Source organism: Heteronotia binoei, chromosome 2 (assembly GCF_032191835.1).
Source record: "Heteronotia binoei isolate CCM8104 ecotype False Entrance Well chromosome 2, APGP_CSIRO_Hbin_v1, whole genome shotgun sequence".
Classification (NCBI taxonomy): Eukaryota; Metazoa; Chordata; class Lepidosauria; order Squamata; family Gekkonidae; genus Heteronotia; species Heteronotia binoei.
Window position 1 is genome coordinate 17645374 of NC_083224.1, and position 11548 is coordinate 17656921.

Below are 11548 nucleotides of genomic sequence, written 5' to 3' on the forward strand. Positions count from 1 at the left end.
GGAAAACCCAAACCTAGTTCTTGCCCTTGTGGATAAAGCAGCCCTGGCGGTGGAGTCAGGGATGAGGAGTCTGGGAGTAGGTCCGGATCCATCTTTTCAGCCTGTTCCGTTCCTTCTCTTGCCCCTCTCCCTTGTTTTGTTCCAGGTGTGGGAGGGACCCGTGAAGGTGGAAGGAAGCTTCTCAGAGGTGGAAGGAGCTCCGTCAGAGGAAGGTCAGAGGGTGCAGGCCCAGGAGCGTGCCCAAGATGCCCCATCAAGTGGTAAGGGGGCCTCCCGCCCAGAGGGGATTGGGGCTCTTGTTGGGCAGAAGTTTCGGTTCAGGAGAAAAGGGAAATACTTCTGCAGACCGCATAGATTGGTGTTCTGGGAAATAGTGCCATAGTATGTCATGATGGCCACTCCGCTTTAAGGGGAAATGTACCGATTGATGGAGAGCTATTCCATTTGTTTTTACATTAATGGAAATATGCATATCTCTCCTTCCTTCCATTAGAAAGACTCAAGGTGGCTCAAAAAAGAAAAGGAAGACAAAGTTGGGTGTAGCTATTAGGCTGATCAGGATGGCCCAAGACTCCCCAAGGTCATCAGATCTCAGAAGCTAAGAATAGTCAGCCCTGGTTAGTTTTTGGATTGGGAGACCTACAAAGAAATTCAGGGCTGCTGTGCAGAGACAGGCAATGGCTAAACACTTCTGAATGTCTCTTGCCTTGAGGAACTGAAGTCACCATGTCAGCTGTGACTTGGCAGTACTTTAGACAGACAGGCAGACAGATACACATTCTGTTCTGGGGCAGCAAATCTTGGAAAACCCACTGTCAGAGGCCAGTAAGTTGGGCTCTGTGTGCCAGCTTAAAGACTTTTCAGGGGGCATCTCGGTGGCAACAGTCAGAAAGAGGATACTGGGTTAGGAATGCCAGGCCATGGCCTGGCCCCCCTGTGAGGTTTGAGGGCGGAGCAGGGGCTGAATATGGTGTCATTTTCTTGTCTCATCCAACCAAATACCTGAATATTAAGTCAGACTATCAGCAGACCCTCTGGAAACACATTGGCAGCACCCTAGAGTTTTAGCTGATGTGCTAAAAATCACATGGGTTTGGGATTGGATGTGTGCTGTCACATGGTTTCTAGTCACCTGTTTTTCTCCTGCCAGTCCAGGCTTCAGGATGGGTAAGAAGGCCCAGGAGGCGGGAGGATGTCATGCCTGGGCTTTTGGTCTGATCTAGCAGGAATACTGAAGCCATTGGAGCTCCAGGGCTCACAGGGCATATTTCAAGCCTCACAGAAGTCTGAAATGTGTTGGCAGTGTTTATAACCCCTTGAGGTTTGTAGCTACCTCAGGTTTGTTTTTCACCTCTCCACCAGGTTACTGAATCTTATTACAAAATCTTCTAGAGTGTAAAGAAGACAGGGTTTCACAACCTTGGGAATTGGGATGCATAAGGAAGATTGAGACAAGCTAACTAGACAGGAATTTGAGGCTAAAATTCTTCTTTCCCATTTTGTCTCCCTTGCAGGCAGTGAAGAGACGTTATTGAGCCCTTTTCTTTGCAGAGAAGTGGAAACGCCTCCTCAGCCTCTGGTGCAGGTAGGGGAGGATGAATGGAGGATAGGCTGTCTGAGTAAGAAGGGCTCTGAACAGCCCTGCCGTTGCACATACTGAGTTTTGCCTCCTGCACCCTCACAAACTCCTCCTGTCAAGAGTGTCAAATCTCGGTGTGATTTGTGATGAGGGAATCTGCTTCTTCTTTCAGTCCCTGTATTCCTTTGAGGAGGTGGCCGTGTATTTCACCATGGCAGAGTGGGACCTGCTGGATCCAGGCCAAAAAGCCCTCTACAGGGAAGTCATGCTGGAGAACTACGGGAGCGTGGCTTTTCTGGGTAAGGATCTTTTGTGGGTGCTAAAGGCGTGAATCACTCCCTTGAGATGATGCATGAATCAACAGCAATGTATTTTTGTGAGGCCAGTGCAGGTAATTGGCCACCACTGGGTGCCTTGAGATGTTGGGGTGGCCATGAAAGTGATGTTCATCCTGGCTAGGTAGAGCAGTGCAAGCCACCCTACTGATCCAGGGGCAGCTGAGGCTAGTTCTGTGGCCATCACCCAAGCCAGAAAGGGTGTCGTGGCCCGAGTCCAAGGCAGAGCGGAGACGGCCTCAGAAAGACTCTGGAAGGAGCCAGATCCTGATTTTGCAGTTGTCAGCCTTTACCTCATCCCCTTCCCCAGGTGGGATTTTGGCCATCCCCTCTGACTGTAATCTGGAAAAGATCCATCCCTTTTAGAGTGGTTAGCCTTGTGGGCTTTGATGGTTTGTTCCTTCCAGAAGAAATTTTCCTCTTTCTTGGTTTATTTCCTTCTCTGTATAAAAATGATCCACACCCCCCCCCCCTTTTGTCTAAGAAGAGAGGAATGTAAGGTATGCTACACTGGAGACAGACCAAGGCCTTGCATCTGAAGAATGGCTGCAAAGTTTTTCCGGAAGATCTGAAGAGACTGTTTCCTTCCCCCAATCAACTGGCAGCAAGTGGGTATCCTTGTCAAGTTACGTCAAGCAAATTGAAAAGGAATCCCCAAGGGACCTTTCCTCTTCACTACTAAGCAGCTCTTGTTCTAGTAGAATTCCAAAGCCTGCTGAGTGAGGGGAGAGAGAGAGAGCGATACAACCCACTCCGCTTGTCTGGGGCAGCTGAGGCCAGTGTTGTGGCTGTCACCCAAGCCGGAGAGGATGTCATGAAAGGCAGGGCTGAGAGGGCCTCAGAAAGACTCTGGAAGGAACCAGATCCCAATTCCTCAGTTGTCAGCCTTTACAACATCCCCTTCCCCAGATGGGATTTTGGCTATCCGCTCTGACTGTAATCTGGAAAAGATCCGCCCGGCTTAGAGTGGTTAGCCTTGAGGTCTTTGATCTAGATTACGGTTCCATCCTTCCAGAAGAAATTTCCCACTTTAAATTAAATTAAAATCAAAAAGAGGTTTAAATCAAATCAAATTAAATTTTAAATTAAATCAAAATAGTTTCCGGCTCAACATTAGGAAGAACTTCCTGACCTTTAGAGCGGTTCCTCAGTGGAACAGGCTTCCTCCTTGGGAGGTGGTGGGCTCTCCTTCCTTGGAGGTTTTTAAACAGAGACCGGATGGCCATCTGACAGCAGTGAAGATTCTGTGAATTTAGGCGGAGGTATTTGTGAGTTTCCTGCATTGTGCAAGGGGTTGGACTAGATGACCCTAGAGGTCCCTTCCAACTCTTATGATTCTTCCTTGGACTTCTTTCCTTCCCCATATAAAAATGATCCATCCCCCCACCCCCTCTCTGTCTTTCTAAAGGATACCTATTTGCTGCCAGTTTATTAGGGAAGGAAATAGTCTCTTTAGATCTTGTGGACAAACTCTGCAGCCATTCTTCAGATGCAAGGCCCTGGTCTGTCTCCAGCATAGGATCTCTTACCTTCCTGGCTTCTTAATGGGCCACAAATAGCAAGAAAATGCTTCTGTCCTTGAGAAAGGGGCTGTTTCTCTCATCGGTTGTTACCTGCCCCACCTAAAACCGTAGGGGTCCCCCTCTGCACTGTGGGGTTCACTTAGTTATATTCTGGTTAGATCCACAAAAAAGGTGTATTTGGGGGAGGCTGGAAACCAGCTCTTCACAACTAGAAGGAAACTCTCAGTGCAGTTGCATTTATTTATTTATTTTGTAGGCTTCTATTCTGCCCTTTCCCGTAGACAGGCTCAGGGTGGGTCACAACTTAAATAATTAAAAACCTACTGAATTAAAACCAGAAATAATACAATAAGATAAAAGTTGTAGGACTGGATTTCATGAGAACTTCTTGTATCTCACCGTCAAGAGCAGAGAGTCAAAAGAGCTGCACGGCAAGTCTAATGGGAGCAGCAAGGGAATAATTCTTTGCCACCTTCCCCCTTAAAATACATTTGGGGAGAGGAGGGATGGGCAGAATATCAAAACAGCTTTCCAGAATGGATAAGGTGTGAACAGCAGTTCAGTTTGGTAGGAAAGAAGATCTTATAAAAGAAATGCAGACCCAGGAGTGAGGAGTGCCTGACTGGTGGCTTGACTTCTTGCATGGGTGCTGATGGAAACTCTCTTTATTCCAGCAGCAGATGTAGAGGAGACAACTGGGGAATTCCAGGGGTTCTCTTTGGAAATAGTCAAGAATGAAGATGCTGAAGAAAACTCTGGAGATGGACCACAGAGGCAGGAGGAAAGCCACGCAGGTAAGAGGAGGGATAAGCCCATTCCTTGCCAAAGAGGGGTCCTCCCTGAAACCCCAGTCCATGAAGGAAGGTCAGACAACAAAAGAAAGAACAAAGGTCTCCGTGTGAACCAGAGAATCCACTGCAGGGAAAAGGGAAATGAAAGTGTGGCATTTGCAAAGAGCATCTGTCAGAGAATGAATGTCATTTAGTAGACACTTAATTCCCTTAAGAGAGCAATTACATAATTGCATGAAGTACAGAAACAATTTCCATTATAACACAACCCTTTCTTCATATCCAAGAAGTTACACAGGTGGGGAGCCATAAAAATAATAAGAGTCCCAACCAAGTGTCTCTGATGCAGGAAGCTTAATGTACTTTCAAAGTGTATATTATACTTCAGTGTACAACAGGAAGAAGGCTCTGAAATATTTGGATCGTAGATAATTTAATTTAATTGTTCAATTTATACCCCGCCCTATCCTGCAAGCGGGCTCGGCGGCTTACAACATTAAAACAAAATTAAAATGCATTACTCCAAAACATCATCGGCACAAAAATAAAACTTTAGGAGCACATCAGACCTCTTTGTGTGGATTCTAACAGGAGATCTCTCTCTTTATTCCAGCAGGAGGTGATCAGAGGAATGAGGAGGATGAGGAACTGCATCATGTATCACCAGAGGATGTCAAGAATGAAGATGTGAGAAGAAACATCAGGATACAAAGCAAGTCTCAGAGGCAGAAAGTCAGGCGGAGAGTGAAGAAGGGGGATAAATCTGTTCCTTGCCAGGGGGGGAATTTCCAGGAAGTAATTCACATGTTGGAGGAAACCTACAAGTGCTTGGAGTGTGGAATGAACTTCTCAGATCAAACCCAATATAATGTCCATTTGGGAATGCACATTGGAAAGAAGAACCATCAGTGCCTGGAATACGGAAAGGAAATGATTCATAGAGCAGAGTTCCTTAGACATCTTAGGGCACATACAGGAGACAAACCTTATACCTGCACAGATTGTGGCAAGAGTTTCTCACAGAAATCAGACCTTTTTCAACATCACAGAATTCATTCAGGAGAGAAGCCCTTTATCTATTTCAAGAATGGAATTATGTTTTTTGCTGGAAAAAAGTGCAAAATGCAAATTCCAAAGCACAGCATAATGAAGACATGTAAATGCTTTCAGTGTGGAAAATACTTCAGATACAAATCAAAGCTTCTTTTGCACCAAAGGATCCACATAGGGGAGCAACTATTTGAATGCACAGAGTGTGGAAAGAGATTCCATCAGAGTTCCCTTAAAAAACATCAAAGGACTCACGCAGGAAAGAAGCCCTTTGAATGCTCAGAGTGTGGGAAGAGATTCAGTCAGAGTGGCCATCTTCAGTGTCATTTTAGAACTCACACAGGGGAGAAGCCTTTTGAATGCTCAGAGTGTGGGAAGAGATTCAGTCAGAATAGCGATCTTCAAAAGCATCAAAGAACCCACACGGGGGAGAAGCCTTTTGAATGCTCAGAGTGTGGGATGAGATTCAGCCGCAGTGGCCATCTTCAGCGTCATTTTAGAACCCACACAGGGGAGAAGCCTTTTGAATGCTCAGAGTGTGGGAAGAAATTCAGTCATAGTAGCAGTCTTCAAAGTCATCAAAGAACCCACACCGGAGAGATGCCTTTTGAATGCTCAGAATGTGGGAAGAGATTCAGTCTGAGTAGCAGTCTTCAAAAACATCTAGGAACCCACACAGGAGAGAAGCCTTTTGAATGCTCACAGTGTGGGAAGAGATTCAGTCTGAGTAGCAATCTTCAAATTCATCTAAGAATCCACACAGGGGAGAAGCCTTTTGAATGCTCAGAGTGTGGGAAGAGATTCAGACAAAGTAGCGCTCTTCAAAGTCATCTAAGAATCCACACAGGAGAGAAGCTTTTCGAATGCTCAGAGTGTGGGAAGAGATTCAGCCGCAGTGGCCATCTTCAAAATCATCTAAGAACCCACACAGGAGAGAAGCCTTTTGAATGTTCAGAGTGTGGGAAGAGATTCACTCACAGTAGTAATCTTCTAAAACATCAAAGAACCCACACAGGGGAGAAGCCTTATGAATGCTCAGTGTGTGGGAGGACATTCAGCCAAAGTGGCCATTTTCAAAGTCATCTAAGAACCCACACAGGAGAGAAGCCTTTTGAATGCTCAGCGTGTGGGAAGAGATTCAGTCACAGTAGCAATCTTTTAAAACATCAAAGAACACACACAGGGGAGAAGCCTTATGAATGCTCAGAGTGTGGGAGGCGATTCAGCCAAAGTGGCCATCTTCAAAGTCATCGAAGAACCCACACAAAGGAGAAGCCTTTTAACTGCTCAGTGTGGAAAGATATTCAGCCACAGTGGCCATCTTAAAAGTCATCTAAGAACCCATCCAGGGGAAAAGCCTTTTGAAATCTCAGAATGTGGGAAGAGATTCAGCCAGCGTAGCACTCTTCAAAAGCATTAACTCACACATTGGAGAAGCCTTTTCAGTGCTCAGCGTGTAGGAAGAGATTTAGCCACAGTGATCTTCAGCGTCATTTACACAGGGGAGAAACCTTTTGAATGCTCAGAGTGTGGGAAGAGATTCAGAGTGGCGCTCTTCAAAGTCATCTAAGAACTCATACAGGGGAGAAGCTTTTTGAGTTTTATAAAATTTTATTAAATGTTCTGTTACAGGGAGGGGAAGAGGAAACCTAAAAGAGATTGGGGGAGAGAGCACGTATCTTTTCCATTTCCATTTTCCTTTCAGTTTATCAATTAACATTTACTATCGTAGATATAATAAAAGCTGAACGTGTTGGCTCGATCCTCAATTTGTATTGGAAGTGTGGCTACCGCAGGAGTGGCCTTGCACTCAACCTGTCACCTCTCCTCCCTGTCATTGGGTAGCCTTGCTGTGACCCGCCTACTGCAGGCCCTGTCAGGCCAGAACCCCATCAGTCAGCCCCTGACCTCTGACAAAGACAGTTGTCTGCTGAGAGGTTTTCCTGGAGCCTTACTGATTACTACTGCCTTTCCTCTGTCCATCTCCCCGCCCCAAAACAATGCTGTCACCATTTTGCCACCTCCAACTAACACTGCCCAGTATGCTCCCCCCCGCCCCTACAGTTTGGGAGGTGAGGTATTTATAAATATGCCAGAAAATCCTCCTTATGGGGCAGTATTCCACCTCTTCGTTTAAACTTTACAGCACAGTGTGTGGTTGAATCCAGTGTGAACTAATATGTGGCACACGTACTTGCTTAAGTAACATGGAACATCATTTAATAATTATATATATGGAAGCAAACTGACAGAAAACAGTTAAATCTCTTCAACACAAAGGGAATGTTCCATCACAACAGGGGGAGGGGCAGTTCAGCAGAACAGATAAACAGGCTCTCTATACTCTATATTCTCTATATTCAAGAGGCAGGAAGCCATTTAATAATAATATTTAGTTTGTATCCCGCCTTCCCCGCTGAAGCAGGCTCAGGGCGGCTCACATAGCATAACATAAGATACAACATTAGAATAATAAAAGCACACTGGTTACACAACATATTACATAATACAATTCACTAATTTAACCGCCTCCTGCAAGTGGGAGGGGGTGAAAGGCAGACTTCTAATGGCTGGCTGCCTGTTTGCCTGTCTTGCTGTTACTTCTCTGTCTCCCTGTCTTCTTTCCTTCCCCTTTATTTTATTCCTTTCCTCCAAACTTTAACATAACTCTCACTTCATTCATTCCTCTCATTCTTTCTCTGTCTTTGTCTTTTTCTTTCATTCTATCTTCCTTCTTTTTACTTCTCTCACAGACCTCATTTTGGGCAGGATGGGAGTAAGATGACAATTATAATTCAAGCAGCATGTTAGAATAGATGCTGAGCTAATATAATTTAGTACACCTGAAGATGTCAGGGATGTGTGGTATATGGAAAGTTATGCAAATGAATTGTGCCAGTGAGCTCTGGCATCTCTTCTACAAAATGACCTGTGCTTTCACTCCTTCCCCCCCCTCATTTTTCTACCTCCCTTCTGTTCTTTTTCTTCATTCTTTCTCGGTATCTTTGTATTTCTGTCTTTTTATTTCATTCTGGCAGTGATCACACACACTAAATAGTGCTCTTTCAATTAGGGTTGCCAAGTCCAGTTCAAGAAATATCTGGGGACTTTGGGCATGGGATCAGGAGACTTTGGAGGTAGGAGGCATCAGGGTGGAGACAGGAGCAAAGTTGTGACCAGCACAGTTGAACTCTGAAGGGAGTTATGACCATCACATTTAAAGGGACTGTGCTTTTAAATGCCTTCCCTTCATTGGCAATATGATAGGGGCACCTTCTTTTGGGGCTCATTGAATTGGACCCCCTGGTCCAATCTCTTTGAAACTTGAAGGGTGTTTTGAGGAGAGGCACCAGATGCTATGTTGCAAATTTGGTGCCTCTACCTCAAAATTTACAACCGTGAACTTTCTAACTGGATTTTACTGTGTGAACTGGCAAGATCCAGATGGAAAGTGCTTTGAAACTGCTTTGTTTAACGTGTGTGATTATAGCCTATGTCCGTCTACCTTCCTTTCATATCTCCTTGGCTGTTTCTACACAACAAAAAATCCTGTCTGTGCATATTTAAAAGCAATTGTTTACATTGCATATCGCTGTTGCTTCTGTCTTGCTTTGCAATTTCTAAAAGTCTTCTACTTTTTTTTTTTGAATGGCAATGAAAATGCTATTCTGGAGTTGCCCTGCAGTTCCCAAGAGTACTTTTGAACAGGCGTTTCCCTGAACATCCATCGTAGAACTTTCCCTCCGAGTTTTAAAGCTCCTCCCCAAAGCCCCATCTATCATTCACTTGCAAGAGCACTGATTCTGGAAGTCACTAGGTGTGCTGCTCAGAAGTCCGGGCTGCAGACACCTTCAAGGCAAAGGCAGCTGGGCGGGGCAACTGTGCAGCTTCTCCCGAGCCAGGCTTCCTTTGTAAGGGAGACGCAACTCAGAGGAGAATGTGCCCTGCCCCACTTCAAGGTGAACACAGAAGGGCTTTGAACCTGAGTCTCCCAGATTCTAGCCCAGGAATTCCAAAGATACCGCCCGCAGGGTGGATCGGTATCCTTAAGGCCTCAGATCCTTCTTGCGAGCAACGTGCTCTCTTGCTCCCTTTGCTGCGGCTGCCGCCGCCACTGTTTTGCAGCTGGCTTTTGCCCAGCTCGCTCTTCCTGGTTCCTACTTCATGCGGGAGAGATCCAAGCGAAGCCTCCCATGCCTGCATTGGCTGTGCACTCCTCTTTGGGGAGAATGGGAGGGGGAGAGAAGGCAAAAATGAAAGGGAGTGCTTGTGCAGGAGAAAGAGTAAAGCTTGACTACCGTGGTTCCTTTAAGACCAGCAACATAAGAGAAGCCATGTTGGATCAGGCCAATGGCCCATCCAGTCCAACACTCTGTGTCACATAAGAACATAAGAGAAGCCATGTTGGATCAGGCCAATGGCCCATCCAGTCCAACACTCTCTGTCACATAAGAACATAAGAGAAGCCATGTTAAATCCGGCCAATGGCCCATCCAGTCCAACACTCTGTGTCACATAAGAACATAAGAGAAGCCATGTTGGATCAGGCCAATGGCCCATCCAGTCCAACACTCTGTGTCACATAAGAACATAAGAGAAGCCATGTTGGATCAGGCCAATGGCCCACCCAGTCCAACACTCTGTGTCACATAAGAACATAAGAGGAGCCATGTTGGATCAGGCCAATGGCCCATCCAGTCCAACACTCTGTGTCACATAAGAACATAAGAGGAGCCATGTTGGATCAGGCCAATGGCCCATCCAGTCCAACACTCTGTGTCACATAAGAACATAAGAGAAGCCATGTTGGATCAGGCCAATGGCCCATCCAGTCCAACACTGTGTGTCACACAGTGGCCAAAAAAATTATATATATACACACACACACTGTGGCTAATAGCCACTGATGGACCTCTGCTCAATGTTTTATTTCTGGTATAAGCTTTCATTCTTCATCTTTCCCCCCCTTTCAATTTTTGCATTTTGTGACCCATATCCACTGTCCAGTCACAGACTGTGGCCATAGCTACAGATGGCACTGCAAACATTCACGAGGGTCCCTTTAAAATCATCTAGACCAGGGATGGCCAAATTTGCTTAATGTAAGAGCCACAACGAATAAATGTCAGATGTCTGAGAGCCACAAGACATGAACATCAGATGTTTGAGAGCCATATATCAGGAAGGGAGGAAGGAAGGAAAATAGATGGGGGAGGGAGCGGGAGGAAGAGGTAGAAAGAAAGCAACTTCAACTTTAAATACATTCTCCAAGCTGCTGGCTGGCTCGGCTTGGAGAAGTCATTTGAAGAGAGAAATGCCTTCTCCATGCTGGCCAACAGGGTGGTGGGGGCTTCAAGAGCCACACAATATGTGTGAAAGAGCCGCATGTGGCTCCCAAGCCGCAGTTTGGCCACCCCGATCTAGACCCAGCTTTCACACAGCCCCCCTTTTTCTTAACCTTCCCCACTGCCTCCTGTTTGTGCACCTCTGGCCAGCTGCCTTGGGTGACAGTAAAGGAGGAACTTTTTGGTCTAAACGTCAGAAGAGATCACATTCTATACCAGCAAATCCCTTCCTGGAAAATTCATTAAGAATATGGGATATGCTAGGGAAGTGGATTGCGCCGGGTATTTCTCTAATATGTAGCTTTTTTAACCAATATTGGTCCCCACAATTCATTAAGGCTAGCTCTAGCCATCCGTGGGGGATTAAGGGGTTGGATAGAATTGGATTCAACAGAATAATAATATTACTAAGGAACAAGCAGAAGAGAAATTAGGAGGTAATATCAATTGGTATCAATACCTTCAAGTTCAGAATATGGTTCGCTCTCTTCGGAGGAAAGAAACCATTAGATATAAATTGACGTCATTTGAAGTCCTGCTTAAAGAGGAGGGCATTGGCAAGAAATGTTTGCTTTCTAAAATATATAATTATTTAGTTGACTCCATTCATGTAGATAGATCCAAGTAGGCAGCCGTGTTGGTCTGAAGTAGTAGAACAAAACAGGAGTCAAGTGGCACCTTTAAGACCAACTTAGTTTTATTCAGAACATAAGCTTTTGTGTGCTCTTAAGCACACTTCATCAGACGAGGAATCCGGCACAGTGTGCAGAGCCATACAGAGCTGGTAGGCAGTGGCTCAGAATGCAAAATGGTACAGATTTAAGATCCAATGACAGAAATGTAAAATTATCTGGTAGACAGTGGTTTAGAATGTAAAATGGTACAAATATAAGATCCAATGACAGAATAGTAAAATTAACAAATT

At 45.3% G+C, this 11548-nt stretch overlaps 2 protein-coding genes across 2 annotated transcripts in view; both read left to right on the forward strand.

Annotated features, from left to right (window-relative positions):
- Nucleotides 1–11548, forward strand: part of LOC132567242 (zinc finger protein 91-like) — a 257261-nt gene that overhangs the window by 2533 nt on the left and 243180 nt on the right. Inside the window, 3 exon segments of the mRNA XM_060232930.1 lie at nt 146–260; nt 1515–1585; nt 1752–1878. Of these exon segments, the coding sequence (XP_060088913.1) occupies nt 146–260; nt 1515–1585; nt 1752–1878 (313 nt within the window).
- LOC132566003 (zinc finger protein OZF-like) lies at nt 168–7040 on the forward strand. Its single transcript, XM_060230637.1, has 3 exons — nt 168–260; nt 4112–4231; nt 4842–7040. The coding sequence occupies exon 3, from the start codon at nt 5033–5035 to the stop codon at nt 6602–6604; it is 1572 nt and encodes a 523-aa protein (XP_060086620.1). The 5' UTR covers nt 168–260; nt 4112–4231; nt 4842–5032; the 3' UTR covers nt 6605–7040.

What these genes read in the sequence shown, in the direction of transcription:
- LOC132566003 (XM_060230637.1), top strand. Translation starts at nt 5,033, where the DNA reads ATGTTGGAGGAAACCTACAAGTGCTTGGAGTGTGGAATGAACTTCTCA.